At 44.4% G+C, this 27,139-nt stretch overlaps 1 protein-coding gene across 5 annotated transcripts in view; it reads right to left on the reverse strand.

The window, feature by feature from the left end:
• The window catches only part of RALGAPA2 (Ral GTPase activating protein catalytic subunit alpha 2), a 379,885-nt gene that overhangs the window by 316,505 nt on the left and 36,241 nt on the right, over window positions 1-27,139 (reverse strand). For all 5 annotated transcript variants that reach the window (XR_012903061.2, XM_075925792.2, XM_089777560.1 and 2 more), the window contains exon 4: window positions 2,787-2,844. Coding sequence is in view for 4 of the 5 variants with exons in the window: in XM_075925792.2 (XP_075781907.2) it covers window positions 2,787-2,844 (58 nt within the window). In the remaining variant the exon portion in view is untranslated. The remainder of the gene's footprint in view (window positions 1-2,786; window positions 2,845-27,139) is intronic.

A 27,139-nucleotide genomic window follows, 5' to 3' on the forward strand; every position in this document is an offset into this window, starting at 1 on the left:
TGACTAGATCACAGATACTTTACTGCATTTCATCCAAGAATATCAAAGAATTCCTAAGTATCATTCTCATTTTACAGATGGGAAAACAGACACAGAGTGGTTAATGAATCTGCCCAACTTTCCAAAAGTCAGCAACTCTGATTAGCATTTTCCTTCTTTTATCACACTACTAAATACAAATGCTAAAGACATGAGTCTTATAATTCACTGTCTGTAGTGCCCAGGATTTTCACTATTGGAAAAAAAAATCCCTGGAAGTAAAAGCTACAACTATATAATAACCCTTTTGGCAAAAGAAGAAACTTGCTAGTCAAATACGCCCCCCTCGTCCAAAAAAATCAAGGGACATAGCTGAAGAACTTGCTTTGGCAGGACGAGAAAAGGGAACTGAGGATTGCAGATGAATGGAGCTTTTAAGAGCTGACGGTTCAAGAATTCTTAGCCCTGGGACTGGCACAGAAGTTCTTCCTATGCACTTTCTTACTACTATTAAATGGTTCTGCAGTTCATAGAGCATGATGTAAACTTACTTCTGTAGGGATCTGCAGGGCAATATATGTGGGACCGTAGCCCCACTGCAATTTTTATGACAAAGATGCCTTTTACAATTTCATTGAAAATGGCACTAATACCCAGCTTTTATTTGTGCTAATAGGAAAGTTTATAATAGTGAACTACCACATTTTATGCATGTATTTTAATACTGCCATGATGCTCAGGAAGCAGGCACCCTATGGAGAGAACAGGAGGGTTGAACTGCAAGTTGAATCTACTGATTACAATACATTACACTATACATTGAGTAAGGTCTTTTATAAAACATGTAATGTTCTGAACTTAATAGTTATTTAAGATATTAATACAGACTGAATTATGAATGTATTCATGAATAGCTATGCTCATAATTTTTGGAGCTGTTAGGCTGATGAGAGGGCTGCTTTGTAGGGAAATCCTGTTTAATCAGTTAACTGGTTAAATGTTACGTTTAACAGGTAAACTGCTTAAATGGGATCCCGGAGGCAGGGGGCCCGGCCGGGCTGGAGCAGTCTTGCCCCCTCTCCCACCCACGGAGCTACTCCAGCCCTGCCAGGCCGGGCCTGCTGCACTGTAGGCTGCTCAAGCCAGGCCGCATTGCACCACAGATAGGTTGGAGCTGTTCCAGCCCAACTGGCCTGGAGTACTTCCAGCCCGTGGCACCAGCATGGCAAGCCCAGGAAGGCTGGAGCACCTCTTGTCCACCAGAGGTGGACCCATCGGGCAGGGAGGCTGCTCCATCCTAGCCAGGCCACCAGTTAACTGGTAACTAGTAACCATCACCTAGTAAGAGTGATGCTTACTGCTTAATCGGTGACATCCCTACTACCTTCCTCACCAGAGGGACTAACACCAACACCTACCATTATACCATCGAGAAAGAGACAAATAGTCATCCATTGACATTAATAGGAAAACACTGACTATCAGCATAAGAAGGCATTTCCCCCTCTCTGAACAAACATGAATCATCACAATAGGAGAAGAAAAAAGGGGGAAGGGGAAAGCTTTTTAAATGGTGGCATGAAATTATTGCTTTCATCCAGAAACTGACACACAATCATTTGGCAGGTACTGTCCTTGAAGCCCTATATCCACTCTATAAGGGCACGTCTAGACAACGTTTTTCTTTCTAAAGAAGATAAGCAAATGCGGCATGAATTTACATATCTTCTTCCAATAGCTTTTTCAAAAGAGGTTTTTTCGAAAAAGCAAGCAGTCTAGATGCAGTTCTTTCGGAAAAAAACCCTTTTTTGAAAGAATGCTGTAAACTTCATTTTTTGAGAAAAGTTCTTTTGAAAAAGGGGTTTTTTTCCCCCCAAAAGAACCACATATAGACTGCTTGCTTTTTCAAAAAAAACCTTTCGAGAAAGCGATTGAAAGAAGATATGCAAATTCGCACCAAATTTGCATATCTTCTTTCTAAAGAAGAACATAGTCTAGACGTGTCCTAAGAAGGGATACTTGGGGAAACTTTAAAGTCTATGCGTAATTTGTATTAGAAAAGAGAGTTTATGTTTATTTGCCGTGCAACTTTAATATATTTGCTATTCCATACTATTTTATATTTGATTCTGTGATTTTTTTATTTTTACCCAAGCTGGTATCTGGTGTGCCAACAGTCTGGAGTGCATGTGCCGAAGTAATGTAGTGTCTGGAGGAGTGAGGGGCCAGATTTCACACCTATGGGGTGGGAGAGACAAATCAGAGAAAAGTCCAGGTTTCTAGTACTAAAGTACACAGGGTGGATGGATTTGGGAATACTGTTGGTGGTACTCTACAACAAAAGTAACAAACCTAAGGTGAGACCTTGTGCTTATGGGCAAACTACTGGTGTCAAGGATCTGAACCAAAGCTGCACTACATAAATATACCCAAACTTACAGAGCAGATACTTTTGGTAAATCGCTTATTGGTTCAGGCAATACCCAAAATATCACAGAAATAATGGATACAAGAGTTGCACACAAAATCAGCGAAGTGAGATTCACACTCCAAACATTTCAAAACGCACCCTAAACAAATTGAAGAGTGAGGGGACAAAGTACAATCTTATAGTTTGTTCTTTTTTTTTTTTACTTTAAGTTAAAAGTAATACAACAAGGAAACGTAGAAAATGAATGAATCAGTTAAGAGTTCCTGCATGATCAGCCTAAATATTGGAGGGGAGGGTGCAGATCAGTGGTGTGAAAAAGGAATTTTATTTTAAAGCTACTACTAAAATATCCTTTTTTAAAAGTGTTTCTTCTTACCAATACTGTGGAAATGCCATCGATAAAATATCCTCTCTGGTAGCAGCTGTAATATTTTCTGCAGAAAACAAAACTAAACAGTTAACTTTTCCATAATTAGGTCATACAGAGAATCTTGTGGAACAGTTGATGTGTCCTTCCAAGCCAAACATGAATTAAACAATACAAAAGCAGACATCTACAGTAACAAGAATTGCTGCCCACTCTTGCTCTTTCCATAGATATATATAACACATATTTTGGACATTAACTACATTTGTAATTACATTTTTAAAAGTATCACCATCAAGAAACTATTTTTTAAAAAATCCATTGTTTTAGAAAGGATCCAAATCCTAATATTTCAGAGCACAAATCAACTTCAAACTGAACGATTTAGAAGAAACTTCATCTATGGTCAGACTATTCCAAAACTGTACACTTTAGGGTTTTTAATACATTCTTTTGAAGCACTGGATAACACTGTCAGACACAGGATATTAACCAGATCTGAGCAAATCTTACATTCTATGGATCAGAAGGGTAATTAACTTGTGTGCTTCTACCAAATATTAGCAGATCCACCCTCAAGCAGTCCTAAAGGTATTATAGTAAGTACTCTTATAGAGAACTGATTTACCTGCACTTTCATCTGCTGAGTGCAACTGATCAGAATCACTCATCATTACATTAATTACTCCACAGTAGATGCATTTGGTGAAGTACTCATGTGAAATAATATGCAGAGGTCCTCCTCTATAGCTTTGGGATGACTAGACTATGAAAGACAAAGATCAAGCCAAGGAAGACGGAAAGACTTGACCACAAACCGCAACTTTGGTATTCTATATGGTCCCAATAAATCAAAACAATTAAGCACATGCTTAAATACTTTGCTAAATGGGGGCCTATAATCATGGTTAGAAAAACAGCTATGGCCATAAAATTTTGCTGTTTGCCAACCCAGTGAATTATAATGCTATAAAGCAATTTGTGTGAATCACTGAAACTTTATTTGGTTATTTTTACATTTGGTAAAAAAGCTTTTTCCTGATTTTTAAATATAGTCCAAGCCAATGTGGCCAACTTGCAATTAAATGACTTTTATATGTAAATGAATTATAGGCTGATAACCAACAGAAAGGTAACTCTGGCAATCAATTGCTAATTTGCTGCTGCTGAAGATATAAAAGGATCAAATTAATACAAAAAATGAATATGGATTTCTTTTTCTTTTCAGAAAACTTTTCAGCTGCTGAGCAATGAATTTTAAGAAGAGATTAAGAATCCAAAAAGGAAATTAGTTTTAACACTAATTTTAAAGGTAAAATAATGATTTCTAAAGAAACTGACAATACTGTTTAATCACACAAAACAATAGAAACAAACTTTCACAAAACTTAAAGTATCAGCAGATCTTAAGAAAAATACATGCAGGATGTAAAATGAGTGACAATTAATAATGTATGCAACTGTGACCACTTGTTGGTCTTTAAAGACTTTCAAGAGGAATTAAGACAACACAGCCAAGCGGACAACACTTCACATTTTAGTTATTTCTTCACAGAAGGCCAACAAGTGAGCCATTATTGCTGTGTTGGAACGATATGCTAAAAAATGGATTACGACAGAATAAATCCTATTGGGAAACAATGTGTTTCAGAAATTGTCTACAGTACTCCAATGACAGTCTCTGAAAATGGAACATTCTTTTCTTCATAGCAGAAAATGATAGCCATGGCAACTTCATAGACATTGAGAACTAGACCTCAGGTCACATCTGTTTTCTACAGCACTCAGAGTAGGGAAAAATTCCTCGTTATAACATTAGCATGAGAGTTGTACCACAGACAGTATTAAAAACCTTCATATAGTTAACTCAGAACAGAAAGTAAGTCTTAGATAACTCTTCTATGTTCATCATTGTACTTTGCTTCAACATAATCCCCTTAAGTCTTTCCATAAGCTTTCACCTGGGGCTTACATTGGCAGCAATGGCTAACAATAATTATCCTGAAAATCACATGGCCAGATGTCTAGGTCTCTGTGTATAGGCAAAGTAAATGTACTTGGAATGGAAAGATCTGACTGGCTAAAAATGAGGTCATGATTTAAAAATGTGGGGATTTACCTGTTAGTTAAGGACCATGTTTCTGCCAATCAGATAGCAAGATATATAAGGATATAATAATTATCCATCTACAAATTAAAATAGGAGCTCTGTACCTTTCAACACTATCATTGACATTATTCACGAACCTCAGATTTTTACAGCTCTAAATTGTGATTTGTGTGTGTGTTTTCATTCTAAATTGTACAATGGTACATGTACCAAATAAAAAGAGTTAAAAAAATGCTAAACTTTTCATGCATTCCAATAAATGTTAGATACAACTGTATATGCACAGTGCATGGCAAGAATTCATGGCTTTTAAAAAACAGAAAACCAAAACCAAACTGGCTACAAAAATAACAACAAACTGATTAACACTCAGAATTTATCTTTTGAAATGGCTCCAAAGTGGAAACTGACCACAAGGAAATATTTTAAGAAATACTGATATTTATTTACGTCACAAAAATTATATGCATTGGATCATTAACAGAAAATTGATTTTGCCATATATTTCACATTCTTTCTGAGAATCTGTAATCTGCTCAGGAGTTCTTGGATATAACATACTTTAATATTAAAAAACCCACCAGTCTCAATACCCGAGTTTTTATACCTCTGAAAAGGGTCAATGACCTTTTTCTGTAACAGCCTGTTCAAAGACTACATATGACATAAGATTTTAAAATGCATCACATGCTGTATTATACAAAGAAGTGTAAAGTGTTAGGTTGTAAGGCAACACAATGTAGGGATGTAAAAAAATGTAAATGGGCACATAATGAAATACAGATCAATTGTAAATAAGATTCCCAAGTGCATGAACAGTTGCAGTATGTAGCATACTAGGTAAGTCTTATAAATATATGGAATTATTGATATTAAAGTAATAAATATCTGAATATAATCCGATGCACAAATTACATAAAACAGTATAACAACAACTTCAGATATAGAACAAAAAAGTACATGAAAAACAAAAGTTGCTTGCATGGAAATGCTCTCAAGAAAATGTAATATATAATATACAGGCAGTCCCCGACTTACGCGGATCCGACTTACGTCGGATCCGCACTTACGAACGGAGATTTCTCGCCCCGGAAGTCGGGGCGAGAAAGCCCCGTTCGTAAGCTGCTCCGGTGCCCCTGGTCTGCTGGAGACCGTCTCCAGCAGACCAGGGGCACCGGGCGGGTTCCCGCGCTTCTGAGGCTTTGCCAGAGCAAAGCCTCGGAAGCGCGGGAACCGCTGCTCCTGCCACTTGGGTGCCGGTGCCTGTGGTCTGCTGGGGACCGTCCCCAGCAGACCACAGGCACCCGGACTGAAGCCGCAGCCGCGGGGGTCCCGCGCCTCTGAGGCTTTGCCAGAGCAAAGCCTCAGAGGCGCGGGGAACCGCCGCTGCTGCCGCTCCAGTCTGGATGCCTGTGGTCTGCTGGGGACGGTCCCCAGCAGACCACAGGCACCCTGACTGAAGCCGCAGCCGCGGGGGGTCCCGCGCCTCTGAGGCTTTGCCAGAGCAAAGCCTCAGAGGCGCGGCACCCCGCTGCCGCTGCGGCTCTGCTCCCCATGTCCCTGGTCTGCTGGGGGGGGGGGGGGCGCAGCTAGTGTGCTCCCCCCCCCCCCAGCAGACCAGGCTTTTGTTTTGGACTCTGGGGCAGAGCAGCTGGGGCGCTGCCGATTGGTCCTGCAGCGCCCGTGGGCACTACTGGACCAACCCGGCAGCACCCCAGCTGCTCTGCCCCAGGTCCTGATTCAGCCGCTGCTGGTCAGTTTCAGCAGCGGCTGAATCAGGACGTCTGGGGCAGAGCAGATGGGGTGCTGCTGGGTTGGTCCAGTAGCACCCCAGCTGCTCTACCCCAGGCGTCCCCAAGTCAGCTTCTGCTGAAACTGACCAGCGCTGACTACAGGAAGCCCCAGGCAGAGTTGCTCTGCCCCGGGCTTCCTGGAATCAGCTGCTGATCAGTTTCAGCAGCAGCTGACTTGGGGACGCCTGGGGTTCTTAAGTTGATTCTGTATGTAAGTCAGAACTGGCGGTCAGTTTCAGCAGTGTCTGAATCTGGACGCCAGTTCCGACTTACATACAGATTCAACTTAAGAACAAACCTACAGTCCCTATCTTGTACGTAACCCGGGGACTGCCTGTAAAAGCAAACTGCTCCTAAAAACTAGTATTTTAATGGGTGGACTGTAAATGCAGAATATGGAAGAAAAATAAGTCTAGTTGTAAAGAATGTTAAGAATACCCAAAGAGTCAAGGATGAGCAGCTCTTTGAATGTAGCTTATTCTTTCACCTTTCAGCAACCACAAAATCATAAGAGCAGCCATACATGGTTGATCTAAACCAGTTCCCTGGTTTCCAACAATGTCAGGTGTCCCAGAAAGAATGGCCACACAATTTTCAAGATGTGAGTGCACCACAGATTTATAGACGCAATAAGATATTTTCTGTCTTATTATCTATCCCTTTCTTAAATGATTCCCAACATTGTTTGAAACAATGTCTGTGATTTGTGAAAGTAGCATATCGGATCAATATAAAAGGAAAGCGCTCTCTGAACATACAGAATATATGTAGGATAGCATGCTCTCATGAAGCATGAGGCTTTGGGTAAAACGTAGGGAGAACGATAACTTCGTTAATGTGGAAATCGGAGCAGACTTCAGGCAAGAAGAACAGTTGAATTTGACGGATGACCTTGTTCCTATGGAAGACAGTGTAGGGTAGTGTTACTGTAAGAGCAGCAATCTCACTAACTCTTCTCGCTGATGTGATCACTACTAAGAATACTGTCTTTGTAGTCAATAGTAAAAGTGGGCATTGACATGGGTTCGAAGGTGGTTTGGTTAATGTATTGGGTACTGACTCTAAGACCCATGTCAAGGTGCAAGGTCTGCGTGAAGGATTAAGGCTATGCATCCCTTTAAGGAACCTTCTCGTGATGGGGTGTGCAAAGACCAAGAACCTGTCAATTGGGGGGGTGGAATGCTGCCAGCACAGTTAAGTGTACTCAGAGAGGAGACTGATAGTCCTTGTTGTTTCAGATGTAGGATGTAATCAAGGATAGTATGAAGAGGTGCGGTAGATGGTTCAATCTGCTTACTCGTGCACCAGGCTGTAAAACGCTTCCACTTGTAGAGATTAGTATTACGCATGGTCTGGCATCTACTGTGGAGTAAAATATCCTTTACTTGTTGTGAGCATATTCTCTCTGTTTCTGAGAACCAGAGAGGAGCCATGCCATCAGGTGCAGTGTTCCCTCTAGGTTCACGCCTGTGTGGGTATGCACCAACAATTTGAGGCCCACCCACCTTCTCAGAAGAGCCGTGCAATACCTGATCAGCTGTTCTGGGGCAGGGCTGTGTGGTGGGAGCCTGTTCCACCCCAGGAGCAGCAGTAGGGCAGCCGCCATGCAGCCCTGAACCTAGCGTCAGCCCTTCCCCAGGACTGGGACTACGGGCTGCATTGCAGGCAGCTCATCCTCCAGTAGCCCTGTTGCAGGCAGCTGCTCCTCCAGTAGCCACATTGCAGGCCGCTGCTCCTCCAGAACTACGTTGCAGGCAGCTGCTCCTAGAGCGGCCCTGACCGGGGCCAGAGCTGCAGCTATGTTGCGATTGGTCAGAAGCTACTCCTTCAGCAGCCCCAACTGGGGCCAGGGCCTGAGCTGCCTTGTGGGTGGCTGCTCCTCTGGCAGCCCCAGCCAGGGCCAAGGCCTGGGCTTTGTGATGGGGAGGCTGGGTCTGCTCCAAGCAGCCGGGGTAACGATGTAAAAATAAAAAGAGGTGGAGAGGGGCTGGAGAATGAGGAACAGACAGTAAGGGGTGGGGTCAGGTTGAAAAGGGAGGGGAAGGAATTTACATTTAAAAATGAAAACAGGAAGGAAAGAGAAGAGCCAGGGACAGAGGATAAAACAAGGGGACTTCCCTTTGCTAGATGCTCATAGTTCAAACATATAGACAATGATTTATAAAACAACTGAAATTAAATTTTATTTCCATAAAATACTATGGAAGAAACAAATGCATACTGGATCAAGGAATCTTTGCATTCTTCTCTCAGAGAGCTTTGAAGCAAGGCACATTAATGGATGCACAGGGGAAGACATATTGTCAACACTAGTTTTGTACTAAGATGATCAATTAGACACAAAACATTCAACCATAGTGATTGACTAAAGATTTTTGATAGCCCGAAGCTTCAGAAACCAACATTTATAATACACATTATTTTAATGCAGAGTCGTAAAACACAAGCTTCTTAGCAAAGTTTTGTAATTATCACAGACTGAAATTTTCAAAAGAGTCTAGTTGAGATAGGGACCTAAATTCAATGAGACTTGGATGCGTACTACCCCAGGCTCCTTTGAAAACTCCAGATATGAAGTTTCTACAAGGACTGGAAAGAGAAACTAAATTCTCTACATAGTTCTTTTGGGAATTTTAAGAATTGTTACGAACTCTGGGTGAAATTTGGGGCATTTTGCTATTGACTTCTCTTGTTTTAAATCTCTTCTTTTAAAACGTAATTTTAATGTCTTAGGCAAACTCTAATCCACATGTCCCACAAATTGATAGGGCCATCCAAGAGGAGGCTCTACTCAATGAGAAATGTTCAGGGAAATGTTCTATGGCTGAATTTAGCCCAGAGTTCCCAAGGTGTAGTGGAAAGTTCAGGTGGGCCAGCGACAGGAAGATTAATGTAATAATAAATGCATGAAGCTAAATATAAGGTATAATTTTCAGCTGATTGTTGGAAAACCCACAATCAGTATTTTGTGGATGTATAGTTTAGCTAACATTGTATTAAATATATTTACTTCACAGCAAAGGTCTAGAAGGTATTTGATTGGTTTTTATTTTGCATTGTTTGGGAGTGAGGCTGTACCTTGGAATACAATGTAAATTTTGTAATGCTTTCCTCACCCCCCCCCCCCAAAAAAAAATTGCACTCAGAATTAGAAACTAAAGATACTGACAAGAAAGTATAGGAGAACTAGAGAAGCACCTTTTAAAAACCCCTCCTGTAATTATTTTAAAGTAATTGCACATGACCTGAGCAAACTGATTGCTTGAAACTCTCAGGGTGCATTACCCTTAAAGCCATTCAGGACATAAAGGGGGTTCAAAGAGCTCTGTAATTTTTGTGAGATCTTGAATAGTTAGCATTACCCAAAAAGGTTCAGTTGGAAAAAATGGCCTTGGGCAACTCTCACTGAAATCAATGAGTCTACTCACATGCTGAAAGTTGGGCATATAAGTACCTTGCTCAATCATAGACTTAGTAAACATCTTGCTCACATACTTATGCTAAGCAAAAGTGATGATTCTGTTAAAATACTAACCCCAGTTTTAAGTTGATATATATTAGTTCTTGAACTCTAGAGTAGTGAAATAAAAACAGTATAAAAATCAATTTTAGCATAGTCTTATCAAATGTACGAGTTGAAATTGTATACCGATATTACTAAATTGGAGAAATACTTATACTTTTATACATGTCCTCATTGTTTTACTAGTAAAGATAATGATGGTATTCAAACTCTATTTGGTTGGACAAAATGTTGGGAAAGATTTTCTTTGAGGAAAGAAAATCATTCGACCATACCTCATCCATCTGCATGTCACTAAAAATAGCATTACAAAGATCCATTACTTTACTGGAGATCTAAAAGACAAATGGATTTTTTAAACATACATCCATTTTACGGTAAGCAGCCTGATTTTCATTTCACTAGTTTAAATCAGGAGTAATTCTACTGAAGCCAATGGCATTATACCAGAGTAAAGGTTACTATAGCTATCAGTTAGAAAACTATTATGTAATTTTTCTATCGGGGAAAAGTCGATAGCATAGTTATTATGTCAGTATAGTCATATGCTACATACAAAACAAATTCTTCGTATCATTTAGTGATATTGGATTGTATGGAAACATTAGTCAGCAGAACCACTTATATCATTACAGCTGAGTATTTAACAGTTTGGAACAGATAGAACAAGCATTTATATTTACCGTTTCAGATGCTAATTTTAAGTGTTATGGAATCAGTTCAATAAAATTATAAAGCCAGTTTAACTGTGCTTGATTAGATAGCTCTGACTGCTGACTGAAACACATAAAGGCTTTAAAATAAAGATGAGACATTAAGGTAAGTTGTACACTTACATGTGTATTTTAGGGTGAGAAATCTTAGTGTAAGTAATATTTTGTCAAGGCACATCTTGGCTCAGATATCTGACACTTAAGGGCCACTTTAGAGACATTTGCTAACCAGGAGATGTCATACTATTGTTAATTCATTGATTTATCAATTCAACCTCAACTGTAATCTAGATCTGATCACTGCATTGTTTTAATTTTCAATTAATTTAGGGAAATTGTAAATAAATTAATAGTATATTTGTTTCCCAAGTAGCACCCTCTCCCCCGACACGACTCTAGAGTTTCTTCAGGAGCAATGTCACTGGAGGATGCCATAGTGGTACACATCCGAACAAGCGCACATAACCTCATTATTGGTACACAAGACAAAACTCACTCTGCTAATGGATGGAAAATGTTAGAGGGAACAATGAGTAGATGTAGCATTTCCAGTTGAGAGTGGAGAAAGACATCTGCTAAAGATAGGGAAACCAAATCTCTCTGGGTATATCTACACTACCCCGCTAATTCGAACTAGCGGGGGTAACGTAGTCATCCGCACTTGCAAATGAAGCCCGGGATTTGAATTTCCCGGGCTTCATTTGCATGAAGCCGGCCGGCGCCATTTTTAAATGCCGGCTAGTTCGGACTCCGTGCCGCGCGGCTACACGTGGCACGGACTAGCTAGTTCGGATTAGGCTTCCTAATCCGAACTAGCTGTACGCCTCGTGGAACGAGGTTTCTTCCCTGTTTTTCCCTTGATATTGTATAAAATCTCTAATACACTTTCTTTTTGTTTTCACCTTTAATTGGAGTCTGTTTTCCTTTATCAGCCTAATTCACACGTCATAGACCCTGAGGAAGGGGGCGGATAGGTTTTCTTTTGACTGGGGTTTCACTATTAGGTTATATTTGAGTGTTATCCAGGCCCCAGGGGTAACAGGGTATACATCTCTAAAGTACACAGTGTGGTACGGAGTCCTGTGGCACCTTATAGACTAACCGAAGTGTTGGAGCATAAGCTTTCGTGGGCAAAGACCCATGAAAGCTTATGCTCCAACACTTCGGTTAGTCTATGAGATGCCATAGGACTCCACGCTGCTTTTGCAGATTCAGACTAAGACAGCTACCCCTCTGATACTCGACAGTGTGGTACGAGATTCCTTCATTGAGTGTAACACATCATCTGTTTTTGTGGCAAACAGTTGGTTCCTATCAAAGGGAAAGTCCTCCACCTTAGCTTTTTAATTATTTTGGGACTCTGATGATTATAGCCATGATGCTCTGTCCATTACTATTGCAGTAGCTGTGACCCGGATTGCTATATCCGTCACATCCATTGCAGCCTGGAGGACAACTTTTGCTATGGATTGGCCCTCTTTGCTAATGGATTGGAGGTGTGATCTCTTATTCTCAGGAAGATCCTGTACCAGATCCTGTAGTCTAGCATAATTGTAGTTAGCCAGAATGGCTGTGTAATTTGATATCCTGAACTGGAGGGTGGCAGAGGAGTATACTTTCTGGCCAAAGAGGTCTAATCATTTATGTTCTTTGTCCTGAGGTGTAGATTTGAATTGAGGGTGTTTAGATTTGTGATTAACAGAGTCCACAACTAGTGAATTTGGGTGGGGATGTGAAAAGACAAAGCCCATGCCATTTGCTGGGACAAAATATTTTCTATCTGCCCTACAGCTGGTTGGGGGGGGATGGAGACTGGGTTTTGCCAGAATACATCAGATGATTCCAAGAAAGCGTTTACGCATCAATGAAGCTATCTTTGAGGATGCCGTTGGTTGTAGTATCATGAGTAATTTGTATTGTTTGTCTTGCACCTCTTGGAGTGTAATGTCCTGATATTGAGCCACTTGTTTAAATGGGTCTTGGAATTGTTTCAGGTCATCTGCCAGCAGAGAGGGTGATACCTGGAACACTGCTTCATCTAAACTAGTTGAACCATGCAGAGCATGTGAGGAGCTTTCTGAGTCAGAGTGAGGTAAATTATTATCATCATTTGCTGAATCTGCCTGGGTTATTACTGAGGGTGGGTGAGGAATGCACCGTTGTAGCCGAGGAACGTGTAGATGTATGCTGTGGTGTAGCGGGTGCTATATTCCATGCAGAAGATATGGGAGGAGTGTGGATGATACCCGTGCCGTGGCTCCCAGAGAGGCCACCGAGGCTAAAGGTGTTGTGAAGGATAACCAGCCATGGCTGGTTAAGCCACTGGAATTGTAGTGGTTGTTTAAGAGGATGATTTTGAGTCAAATACAAGGAAGTCACTGATCCTGTTGGGGGGATGAATGGTAAGATGAGAACCTACTCCTCTGCCATGTTCAGGTCGCGGTAACAGTGGTGTGGGAGAGCAAGAAGCCCTGTAATTTGCCTGTATAGGCTAGCGTGCCACAAAACTGGGGGGAGTGGTCAACAGACTCCCTGTACCAATGGTGTACTTGGCTGTGGGGATTTTTGTAAATGGCATGTCTTCTCAGATGCTTTCTTGTGCTCTGGTGCCAGAGCACGTTTGGATTTTGACTACCTGGGAACGGCTTGTTCAGGAGGTGCTGGGAAGTCTGTGGGAGACAGTGGTGGTGGCATGTGCGGCTTTGTCGGCACTGGTGGATTAGTGGCACCGATGGGTGCTGAGCACTTAGGTTTGGACTGAGCTCTCCTGACCGATGTTGATTTATGTTTCTCCATGGTGCTGGCGATGAGCTAGCCCTGTCATGGGGCTTGATTGCCCCCATGTCTCATGGGACTTATCCCCTTATGGTTGGAGGGATTTTTCGCATAGGAGGTTCTTCATCCACATTTTGCAGTCTTTCCTTGCTCTGGCTGTCATTATTTAAACCACACAGGCACTTCTGTACCGCATGACTTTTGCCCAGACATTTCATAAAAGACGTATGTCCATCCGAAACTGGCACTGAATGCCAGCATAAGTCACATTTCTTAAAGACGGGAGAGTACAGCATGTTGAGAAAGGAAAAAAAGCCGACAATGGTTTGCTGTTTGGTTGATTTTTTAAAACTAAAGGACTAGGTGAAAACTCTTATGACCTGACAACTTTTATGAACGATTTCAAAACTAACTGTACTATTTGTTTATTTTCTGTCAGAAAGGAGAGCACTGCTGTGACTGTGTCTTCAGCGGAGGATGGTAGAAAAGGAATTGAGGGAGGTTCACACATGCGCACCTAACAGACAACAACAGCACAAGACGGTGAGTGCACAGGCACGGTAGGAGGGGCACCAGTAGGCAAAAATCTTCAAACTGTGGCACGAGGATGCACAGAGACCTGAGTGGAGCACACACAGGGACACCACTCGACGGAGAACTAAGTCTGACTCCAACAGAGGTTGTGGTTTCTTGGAACCCACCAGCTGCTTAAAGTTTCTGGTAGCCACTGGCACTGAGACTAATCTCTTAGATCTGTGATCCAAGTCCAGAGGATCTAGGCTCAAGATCTCCCTTTTGGAAGAATAGCTGCAAGTGAGTCTCTCTATCCTTGCAAACTATGGGAGTAAAAAAATTTGGCAAATTGAACACCCAGAAGCTGAGTGCCCTTCTCCCAGATACTTGAGGAAAACAATAGGGCAAGAAATATACCTATTTTGTTTCCTTGATTCTGCCATAACCTGGACCGGGAAAAAACCTGATTTATTGACTAACTACATTAAATGAGCTAACACTAACTATTCCCAAGAAGGAACACTCCAACTCTGAAAAGACCAGGGCAGTTCTTATCTGCCTAGACACACTGTTAAAAGGACCTAATACGTTGTGGGCACTCATCCACTATTTGTATAATGACACTGAGGGAAGGAATGGGAGGAGGCACAGATGAAAGTATCTTTCATTTCTTACAGGTAGTGTTGTACCTCAAGCCTCCCCACTTGGGGGGAGGGAGCTCAGTGCAGAAGGGTTGCAACACTACAGTACCTCTAAGAAATATAAGTGTGGGATGGAGGGGTATGTGTGCAGTAGTGAGGGTAGGGAGTTGGAAGGTGTGGAGGGCTCAGGGTACTGGGAGGGGAGCTTAGGGCTCAGAGTGCTAGGTTCCCAAAGAGTAGCTGGAGCACGCTGACAGTGCTGCCCACCTGCCAGATCCCTGGGGCTGACTGGAGTGCAGCGAATGTGCTGCCCAGCTTCCTGAGCACTGGGACTGGAACTTGGGTATGCTATGACCATGCCTCTCAAAGGTTTTGAGTTCTGGCTTGGGTCCACTGTAGCTGGGCCTTGCCCTCTGCCCTCAACTATCCAGTGCTGTGGTTGTGGAAGAAGTTGGGCTCATGCTGGGAGGAAGGGGTGGGTCACCCATGCCCAGCACTGGCATGGTAACCTTAGCAGGCAGCATTCAGAGCCCCCAGCCATGGGCTGGCCACTCTCTTCCCAGTTCACCCACATTATAAACAAACATTGATTAAACACTCTGCTCACATTTTCAACATTACATGCATTTCTACACCAGAAGAGTTGGGGGGAGGGGCAGGAAGAACGAAAGCTTAGATTCTGAAGCACAATTACACAGCAAGGTGGAGGTTCTATGATTGTGGAATCCAAGAACCAACAGACCCCTAGCGGTAATCAAGGTTGAACAGACAGTTCAACAAAACTGTTTCATTTGAAAACAAGATGAGATTAATTTATCACTAGGTGATAACCCAGATGCCCAGGAACTTCAGGGTGTGTCTACACAAAACACTGACTAGAAGATATCCATTGAGGAGAACAAATTGGGGATCTCAGTTGCATGGGATAGATAACATGAAAAAAAAAAAAACTTGTTATTTTTCCCCGGAAATACAATATTGGATAGAGCAGAGCTGCTCAACACATGGCCTGTGGCCACCTTGTTTGCGGCCCACAGCACAGTTTGGGTTTACGTGGGACTAAACATGCGGCCTGCAGATGGGATCCTTTGAACATGGCCTCCACTGTGAACACGCACAAGGATGAGTCAGTATAATGGTCTTCTGTTAATATACATTTACATTCCTGGACTGTCATTGCTCATTAAAAGAACTGTCATATGAGTGCAAATCGGGTACATATTTCATTTTATTAATATCAGCAGAACTGACTTAAATGGGGCCTGAGTGTTGTGTAATCTTGTCTTAAATCTTTGTATTCATGTCCATCAGTGTGAAAGAAGCTATTTGCATATATAATAAAACTCCAATTGTCCGGCATCCAGTGGTCCGGCACCCGATAGTCCGGCACCAACTGGAACCCAGAAGTGCTCCAGCCAGCCGGACAATTGGAGCTCCTGTGAGCTCCATGCGCGCTCACCGGCCGGGAAAGGGAAGAGGAAGAGAGGGGAAGGGGATTATACCCCTGTGACTAGTCTGCCAAGACCCGCACTGCATCTGGCCGGGGGGCAGAGACGGGTGTTGGTGGGGAACGGCACGGCAAGAGGCGAACCCTCCACCGTTTTGCAGGGAAGCAGGGGAAGCTCTGCGCAGCCGCCTGCTACAGGCCAGCAGGGGCTGCAAGCGCCGGCGGAGGAGAGGGGGCGAGGCGAGGGGTGGCACTGTGGGACCAACCCAGCAGCACCCCAGCTGTTCTGCCCCTCTGCTTTCCCAAGTCCGCTGCTGCCGCTTGTAGGCAGGTGGCAAACAGCAGCGGCGGACTTGGGGAAGCAGCGGAGCAGAGCAGCTGGGGTGCTGTCAGGTTGGTCCTGCAGCACCACTCAGGTGAGGGGTGGTGCTGCGGGACCAACCCGGCAGCACCCCAGCTGCTCTGCTCCGCCACTTCCCCAAGTCCACTGCCACCACTTGCAGCCCCAGCTGGCCTGTCGCCAGCAGCTGCGCAGGGCTTCCCCCACCTCCTTGCAAAATGACGGAGAGTTCACCCCTTGCTGCGCCGTTCCCCACAGTCTCCCCTCCGCCCCCGCTGGTCACAGTGTGGGTCCCAGCAGACCCGTCACAGCCCCCCACCGGAGTACCTCCTGATGCTCTGGCATATCCAATAATCCGGCACCCCCGGGTCCCAAAGGTGCCAGATTATCGGAAATCAACTGTATATGCAACCACACTTAAGTTGCAACCTTTGGCATGTGCTGTGAATATCACTGTGGCCCCCAGGGCTTCCAAAGTTGAGTAGCCTTAGGGTAGAGGTAGGGCTTTTGGAAGATTCTTGCAGTAAAACAGCCCTTTGGGTACGTCCACAGAGCCAGCTGTTACTTCAAAGCAATGTTGAAATACTGTCAAGCTGGAGGATTTTTTACTTGGACTCCTGTAGCCCTCATTGTATGAGGAGCAAGGGAACTTGGAGGAAGAGTGCTCTATTTCGAAATAAGTGCTTGTGTAGACTCTCCCAATTTCAATTTCAAAATAAGCTACGCAATTGCCTTAGCTCAATATGTGTAGCTTATTTCGAGTTAAGCCCTGCTGTGTAGACATATCCTTTCAGTACTAATTGTAAACTGGGGAAAAATGAAATGGGTGGCAGGAGATGGCGCGAAGTGGTCCTGCCTTAGAATAGCCTTCATATTTGAAATCTTGTGATAAAATTGAATTCTGAACATACTTGACCCATATCACTTCCCATTCTTCTCTACTGCTCTTAGCAGTTCCAAATTAGAGATGAAAAATGAATTCATTTGGAGAAAAAAATTAAACAGGACAACAGTGACCTGGTTAATAAAGCATCTGCATAGTATAGCCCTGAACATTTAGTTGAAGGGGGTCTTCCAATCTATGTGATTAGCTGAGATCAATCAAATCACAACTTCCATCTAAATCATGTTAAAACTGCAGAAGTTATTAGGAGAATTGATAAAGTAATCCAAGTTAATTTAGCACACTTTCAATTAGGTTGTTTTTCACCTTAATTAACTGTTCTGACACAGGTGAGCCATTTCCTGTGTACCAGAAGCAAAGTTAGACAAACTCATGTGTTATCAGTGCTTCTTGTGCCTACATATCACTGGGTCCCAAGATAAATGTGTTACGTTTATACTAACATTTGGAAGATGAACTCACTAACAGATTGACAACCACACGTTTGTGTTTCCGAAAATCCATTCTTCACTCTCTCCCACACAGTTATAAGAAATATATACTACTTTACTGCAAAAAAAAAAACCAAATGACATTTCCTTATATTCCAACCTCGATTCTTAGTTATACTGCTGTGAATTCCAAACTGGCTATTGACAACTTGTTTGTAATTTCACAGTAAAGTAATATGAAATATTTTTTAAAATCCCACAGCATGAAATAATATTACTTTTTCAAAAAACACACAGATCTATTTAATACTTAGTGCTTTGCAGCATCTATATGGTAATCCATTATAGCACACTTGAAATAGAAATTAGGTATTACTACTGATCAACACATCAGGGTGTCTGTCAGTTCTTTTAACTGATTATCCATAGTTCTTTTTCTTTTGGGCTTACTGCATGACTAGGAATAATGTGAAGTTTAAACCTTAGTTTATACAGGATGCTGCTTTTTGAAAGAAACACTTCTTTGTTTTAAACTATTTTCATTTTGTACCTGTAAAAAGAATCCTACATCTCAGATTATTAGGATGTGAATGCATCATTCATTTGTAGATTGTCAATTAATAATATAGTTTTGAAAAAAGATAAGACATAATGCTTCTATTTTGTCAACTTTATTTAGCAATATAGGGTTGGATTCCTGCATCCAGTAATGCTCCCTACCCAGTGCTCTTAAAGTGAAAAATAACTCCATAAAGTTATCCATGTGCAAGGGGAAAAAATTTCTTCTTGACCCCAATAGGTTTCCAGCTTACACTTTTAAGCAAGAGAAATGATCCTCATTACTGTCTTAACTTTATAACTGGAGGTGGAATGAAACACACTGTGCTGAGTGCCTTATAAAGAAAGCCAGGGAGTGAGTGTATTCTTGACTGGATAGAGAAGGGAGTATATTCAAGCGAAATAGAGATGGTGTCAGTCAACGTGACTTCATGGGGCTACATATCCAGAAAGCAACAAATGTTTGATGCAAACTCTCACATTACAGGGAAGTCCTATTATTCTTCTAAATTGATCTGTCCTGAGCAACACAGATTCAGAGTAGCTCCTCTACTTAATTATGTGTAAGTACTGCAATATTGCTGGTACCTACAAACAAAGATGTGTACTTTTAGTATTAAAGGATTCCAATGGTAGGCCCATAGCATATTAGGATGTAAGCGATTATTCACTGACTTAGGAGCTTGGTTGAAGCACTAGGAGATCACTGAAGTTAGGATGCTAGCAGCAGCTCAATATAGACGGCGGGATACTCTGTTAATTACATCACAGCCAAACATTTATAAATACTTGAGGCCAAGTGGAATGTGCACCCAACCATGCAACCTGCTCCTTAAAATTAATGTTTTAGAAGTGGAAACTAAACAACGAACATACTACAAATTTTACAGCAGAAAGCTATCAGAATATTTTAAGGGTACTCTAGGGCAAATATGGCTGAATGACCCACAGTCATAATGGCACAGGCTTTTGTGTATGAAAGAATCAGTCATGAAAGCAGGAATTCCCTTCAAAGGTCAAAGACATAGTAAGAAGAGAAAGAGTGTGAGGTAAACAATTCCATTATTAAAAATAAAAACTGCTTAACTTGTGAGGACCAACAATAGACTGAACATCTCTCAATCTGGCAAAACTTTCACATTCCATATGACTGAGACAGCTATCTTACACATACATAGTAGAAGAAAGCAGAGGCTCCAAGAAAAAAATGAATGAAGAAAACATAAAACTGGAAGTCTTACTCTGGCCCCATTTTTATGGGCATGAAAATAAATAAATGGTAAATGCTACAGTTGACTGTTAAGGTTTTTGTTCTGAACAGTTTGACTCAACATTGCTACCCTATCCTGTAATATGTACAAAGTAGTATTGCATTGAAACTTTTACATATGGAAAAACTATGTAACATTCATGACAGTCTCACCAAAGCACACAATTTTCAGCCATCCGTATACTTTTAGGATATATTTATGCTAGTTATGTGGCACTGAGAGGAAAAGGCATTCTCTTTAAGAGTGTATGTCTTTGGGGTTATTATTGGGCCCACCTTAAATATATACTACCGGTGAGGAATCTCCTGTGTGATGGATGAATTGATATGTGGAAATAAGTATCCTGGAGGCATAACCATCTTGAAGTGTTGGTATTTGACAAATCGGCTGAGTTTGTGAAGATCCAAAATGGGTCTCTCCAGCCACCTGACTTCTTGGTGGTAAGGAAATAATGGGAGTAGAAACACTTGCCCCTGCAAGTTGTTTGTTTATCTCTTCTATAGCCCCTGCAGTTATGAAGCGTTCCACCTCGTGCAAGACTAAGTTCTTGTGAGAGAGGTCCCTGAAAAGTTACAGGCGAGGAGGTGGAATAGGACAGTTATGAAAGGAATGCAGTAGCCGGTTCTTACGATTTCTAACACCCACTTGGTGGTGGTGATGGAAGACCAGTCTGGATATGTCGACTAGTCTGTTGCCAAATAGCATCAATGATTCCGCTTGCTGCCTTGGAAATTTCGAGGTTGTCAGACCCTTGACATGGACTTCAAATCTGTTGTCTGGATGTTGCTGGTTGCTGGGTGGAAGACTGTTTAGCTGTCTGTCTGTGTCTATTTTGACGTTGTCTACATCTATTGTCGAAGTGTTGTTGTTGTTGGTTGAATGCTGGAGGTCTGTATCTTTGTTGGAATGATCTATTTTGTTTCCATCTTATAACAGGTACCTGGATGCCCAACATTCTGAGTATGGCCCTTGAATTTTTCAGGGTGTGGAGGGATGTTTGTGGACTCGGCGAATAGTTTTGTACCCTCAAATGGGAGGTCTTCTACAGTGATCTGGACCTCTCTCAGAGAGCCTGAGAGCTGAAGCCAAGATGCTGTCCTCAAACAGCCGACGCTAAAGATCAGGGGTCTGGGAGAGGTCCCAGCACTGAGGACAGTCGGGCCCAGTTGGGCACCGGGTGAAGCCTGGCGGCCTGCGTCGAGACTGGCACTGATAAGGAGGCAAGCGGTACTGGTCCCAAGGGGACGGTCCCGCTGCTTAAGTGGCCAGAGCCGTCTGGTCATGCCCGTGCGGAAGCGAAGCCGGAGCCAGCACAGCCTCCGGCATAGGCGACCTTGACCCTTCTGCCTCAACCGAAGACGGAGGAGAGGTAGTGAGACTAATGAGGTGTGGACACAAAGGTGTCTGGTGTGGAAGGGCAGTGCGAGGGTAACTGCCCTGGACTGGACGGATGTCCCGCTCACTTACGCCGCACCGTGGAGGATGAGGACTTGTGCAGTGGTGACTCGGCACCATGATGTAGGCCTGACTTGGATACTCGGCTCGGAGACCTACCACGAGACGTTCTTGACCTCTTCAGTGCCGGAGAGTGAGACCGGTGCCGGGCCCTCGACACCGAGGCCCGGCCTTGGGATGGAGCATCGCGCGTGGACTCCGGTGCACTGCGCACCGCAGAGTGCCCAGCCGGTGCCGGCTGTAAAGCCGCCTCCATGAGGAGAAGTTTTAGACGAGAATCTCTCTCCCTCTTAGTGTGCGGCTTAAAAGACTTGCAGGTCTTACAGGCATCCGTAAGATGGCCCTCACCCAGACACTTCAGACAACTGTAGTGAGGGTCTCCTTTGGGCGTGAACTTTGTGCAGACAGCGCACAAAGCCTTGCGGCCCTGGCATTCCTCATCCCCGAAGGGGGAGAAGAAAAACAAAGAGACACTAACTATCTAACTAAGTGAACTATTCAGAACTATCTACAATGCTAAGAGAAACGGGAACCATTAACTCATCTAAGAGAGACACGCTCCAATGACCGTCACGGGCGGTAAGAAGCAACTGAGGTGGGGCAGTGCAGGCAGGGGTACTTATGCCCCGCCATGGCGGCGCCACTCCAGGGGGCAGCCTGCTGGTACTACGGGTACCGCTAGGGAAAACGCTCCGAAAGACGCAGTGCACACACCTAATTCGAATGGACTGAGCAACCACTCGAAGAAGAATAGTTTTGTACCCTCAAATGGGAGGTCTACAGTGGTCTGGACCTCTCTCAGAGAGCCTGAGAGCTGAAGCCAAGATGCCCTTCTCATACAGCCAAGGCTAAAGATCTGCCTGCTGTGTCTGCCGAGTCCAGTGCAGCTTGTAGGGCTGTGCGCACTATAAGTGTACCCTCTTTAAAGTTTGCTTTGAATTTTTCTGCCTTTGTGTCTGGAATGGAATCAATAAAGGATGCTCGTTGATCAAATATGTGGTGTGTATACTTTGCTAATAATGCAACGTAGTTAGCTATTCTGAGCTGTAGGCTTGCTGATGAGTATGCCTTTTCCCCCCCCATCATATCCAGCCTCTTCCAATCCCAATCATTGGGAGCTGTATGCATATTTTGTTGTCTCCCTCTTTGATTGACTGCTTCTATCACCAGAGAAATTGGTGTTGGATAGGAGAACAGGAATTCTGCTCCCTTAGGAGCTACGTAGTATTTTCTGTCCCTTCTCTTGTAGGTTGGTGAGATTGTGGCTGTGGTGTTCCATACTTTTTGGCGGGATTCATAAGAGCCTTGTTCATGGGAATGGCTAGTTTTGGATGGGGAGACGTTTGTAAAATGCTTGTGAGCTTATGTTACATCTGTGGAGCGTCTGAGAGAGTTCTCCAAGGCCTCTACAAGTCTCTTGAAAAGCTCCTGGAACGATCTAGTATCATCCCGTTGTTGATGGTGGATGCAGTATTGTGTTGTCAGGTGACGCGGCCACAGCGTGTGCATGTTGAGAGGAGGCTGGACTGTGTTCTTCCCCCTAATTTCTCCATCCTGCTCACCTGTGCCCGAGCTGTAATGTTCTATGGACTGCATGGTTGGTGCCTGGAACTGCAGTGTCACAGGTGGATGCTGTGGCTGTGTAAATTGCTGCTGTCTGTAGAAAGCCCAATGGTCCCACTATGGCCAGTTAGGCATGACTGGTGGTGGTTCCCACTGTGGTGGTTGCCATTGTTGCATTTGCTAAGAGACTTATGTGAGGAATGTCTCGGTATGTGAGGCGGTTTATATACCTCCTCATCATAACTAAAGCTCACTGCCACTGAGCTGTCTCGAGTGGCTGCGAGAGTGCCCCGTAGAGTGTTTGGGATACCATCCGAACCACAGAGAGGTGTCCCGAGTAATGAGTGGATTGCCAATTCAGCTGTCGTTGTGATCTGTGGCATCAAGGATGGGGGAAGTAGTAGCAGAAGTTGGGAGGCGTGAGGGGTTTGCAGCGGTGTTGATTGAATCACCGGCTGCCTTGTATGAGCGCTAAGTGCCAAGTGTTTCTGTGGTACCGCCTCAGGTAATGAGCTCCAGCTCGGTGCCGTGTGAGAGTGCTGTTTATTCATGCTGCAGCTGTTGGCATGGAATTCCTGGTCGGTGCCGATGAGGAGGCATTACCATTTGCCTCAGTCTGCGCTTTATCTAGCACACGGTGTGCGCGCTTGGGATCTCAGCTCTTCTCCTTGCCAGTCCCTTTAGATCACTGCTTATCCGATCCCTTTTGTGTTGTGGGCTGGGATGCAGCATTAGTAGGAACTGAACACTTCCTTAAAGGAGAGTCAGTCCTTGAGGAGGAGTAAGACCTCTTATAGAGTTATTCTTCCTGTTCCTTTGGGCTCAATCCGGAGGGAGCCGCTTTTTCCAACCCTGTCGTGGGTGATCTCTGTCTGGGAGGGGTGTACTGTTCAGGGTCCATAGATGTTCTAGCATTTTTCTCAATTTGGAGCACTTTTAATTGAAGCTCCCTCACTCTCCTGGACCGGTCGGTCAGTTTCTGGCAATGTGAGCAGTTGTCTGTGACGTGCTGTTCCCCGAGACAGCGGAGGCACTGTTCTTGGCTATCGGAGACTGAAATGGAGAGTTTGCAGGACATACACCATTTGAACCCGGGCAAACCCGGCATATCCTGGAGGGTTGGTAATAGCATGTGGCTGGTATGTGCTGTGAAGCCTAGTGACTCAAGCATTGCTTCTCTCTCTCTCTCTCTTTTTTTTTCCTAAATCATATCACTAACAACTGTTAAAGAGTAAAGATTAGAACCAGTCTTCTGAGGTAAACTATTTACAGATAGATAAGTACTGAATGAGGTGAAAGAGAGACTGCTGATCTGCGACTAGCTAAGGTGGTTGAGAAGGAACTGGGGGGAGGGGAAGGGAGGAAGGGGACAGCCACGCATGCGCAGTAGCCTCCTCACAACACACACTGGCCTCTTCTGCACAGGGCTGCCAAGGGGCACTGCTGTCACAAATCTCCAACCTCGGGCTCAGTGGTGTTGAAGCACCTAAGGTGGAGCACCCACGAGGACACTCCTCGAAGAAGAATATTCTGTTATTTTGAGAGGGAATAACCATCGCTAAGGAAAAGAGGGGACTTCAGTCTTCACATCTATCTAGTCTTTGACCTCCATGTTAGGATTGTCCATTGGAAACTGGTGTAAAGTGAAAATCACTTTACAAAAGATTTTAAACCTAAGCTCTTTGGAATCTTACATTTTTAGTTTAGTCAGAGAAAACATTAAAAAATAGTCATTGTGAACAAGTACTGATGACACTTTCCCCCTTAGGATTGTTTTATATTCATTATTATATTGGGTTTAATTAGTTATTAGGTATATAAACACTAAAGTTGATGTACAGACAAGTATTTCAAATTAAAGCAGAAGCAGCCATCTCTATTTGGAACTAAACGGGTTTTATACTTTCAAACAATTTGTGCAAAGGGGAGTTACTTTCTTTTGTTTTAAACAAACAGTAGGTGTCACTCTCAAACAGCAGCAAATACCACTGGAAAAAGGATAAAAAAATTAAATCCCCTTTCTAAATATGTTTATTGATTCTTAAACTCAGTTAACCCTCAGCACCTGTACTGAGGACATTTTAATCCTAACTAATTAACTACTGATCTAATTAGAAGAAAATATTGGAAAACCCTTGGCTCCTGCTGAATTAGAATTAGATATGGTAAGCTAAACAACTAATTAATTTAATCTCCTATGGCTTGAGGTATGAATGTTTAATTTATTGCATTTACACTGTTTTCTTTGTCCTATATTCACACTGCGGTATCCTTTGATCTGAGTTAAGAGGCTCTTCCAAAGGACCATTCTCTTTTGCGTGTTACATTACTAAAAGTGTAAAATGGGTTGTCACCTAATTTCCAACAGATGAACATTATAGAGCAGAAAAAAAATTAAATGAATAGTCCTGCAGCACTTTAGAGACTAACAAAACACGTACAGGCAGTCCCCGGGTTACGTACAAGATAGGGACTGTAGGTTTGTTCTTAAGTTGAATCTGTATGTAAGTCGGAACTGGCGTCCAGATTCAGCTGCTGCTGAAACTGACCGCCAGTTCTGACTTACATACAGATTCAATTTAAGAACCCCAAGCTTCCCCAAGTCAGCTGCTGCTGAAACTGATCAGCAGCTGATTCCAGGAAGCCTGGGGCAGAGCAACTCTGCCTCGGGCTTCCTGTAGTCAGCGCTGGTCAGTTTCAGCAGCGGCTGACTTGGGGACGCCTGGGGCAGAGCAGCTGGGGTGCTGCTGGGTTGCTCCAGTAGCACCGCTCCTTGGCGCTACTGGACCAACCCAGCAGCACCCCAGCTACTCTGCCCCAGGCGTCCTGATTCAGCCACTGCTGAAACTGACCAGCAGCGGCTGAATCAGGACCTGGGGCAGAGCAGCTGGGGTGCTGCCGGGTTGGTCCAGTAGTGCCCAGAAGGCGCTGCAGGACCAATCGGCAGCGCCCCAGCTGCTCTGCTCCAGGGTCCAAAACAAAAGCCTGGTCTGCTGGGGCGGGGGGGCACACTAGCCGCGCCCCGCCCCCCCCAGCAGACCAGGGATACGGGAGCAGAGCCGCGGCGGCAGCGGGGTGCCGCGCCTCTGAGGCTTTGCTCTGGCAAAGCCTCAGAGGCGCAGGACCCCCCCGCGGCTGCGGCTTCAGTCCGGTGCCTGTGGTCTGCTGGGGACGGTCCCCAGCAGACCACAGGCACCGCAACTGAAGCGGCAGCAGCGGCAGGTTCCCGCGCTTCTGAGGCTTTGCAAAGCCTCAGAAGCGCGGGAACCCGCCCGGTGCCCCTGGTCTGCTGGAGACGGTCTCCAGCAGACCAGGGGCACCGGAGCAGCTTACGAATGGGGCTCTCTCGCCCCGGAGCTCGCAGGTAGCAATCCGCTACCTCGACCTCCGGGGCGAGAAAGCCCCGTTCGTAAGTGCGGATCCGACATAAGTCGGATCCGCGTAAGTCGGGGACTGCCTGTATATCAATGGTCACCAACCAGAGGATCGGAATCTACTCGTAGATCGTGGTGCCTCTGACAGATGATCCTGACTGGTTTGGTCAAGAGGCTATCAAGTGCTGGCACGTCAGCTGTCCCTCCCCCCTACGGCTGCACATCTCCTGCCCTTTGCCTTGGAGTTGCCTTGCCTTCCTTTCCTTTCCCTCCCTTCCCTCCCCCATCCCCCATCCCCGGGAACCTCCTGCTTGCTGTGCAGGGCAGGGGAGGAAGAGGAGGGGCACTGATGTCCAGGTGCCCCCTCTCCCACCCTGTATCCTATCTCCACAGAGCAGGGTGGGGGGTACAACAGAGCTTGAGATGGAGGGAGTTTGCTGGTTGCTTTTGGGAGTGGTGCAGGGCAGGGCAGAGGTGAGCCTGCCTTAGCCCCACTGCACCACTACCCACAAGCCACCTGAGGTAAGCAGTGCCCAGCTGGAGCCCACATCCTGAAACCCTACCCCAGTCATAACCCCTCCCCCCTGCACCCCAAGCCTCAGCCCTGAGCACCCCTGCATCCAAACACCCTCCCAGAGCCTGCAGATCGTACCCTGTCTGACACCCCAACTGCCTGCTCCTAGCTCAGCTCAGAGCCCCTCTTGTACTCCAAATCCCTTAATCCAAGACCCAACCTGCTGCCCCAACTGGTGAAAGTGAGGGAGGATGGGGGAGGGAGGATGGAGTGAGCAGGGTTGGAGCCTCGGAGAAGGGGTACAAAGGAGGTGGGGCAAGGGTATTTGGGTTTGAGGTAGATCTTCAACTGCACTTAAATTCAAAAAGTGATCTCATGTGTAAAAAGGTTGGAGACTACTGATGTAGATGGTATGCTGAGATTCTTCAGATGAATGG

Source organism: Pelodiscus sinensis, chromosome 3 (genome assembly GCF_052426305.1).
Source record: "Pelodiscus sinensis isolate ZL-2025 chromosome 3, ASM5242630v1, whole genome shotgun sequence".
Taxonomy (NCBI): Eukaryota; Metazoa; Chordata; order Testudines; family Trionychidae; genus Pelodiscus; species Pelodiscus sinensis.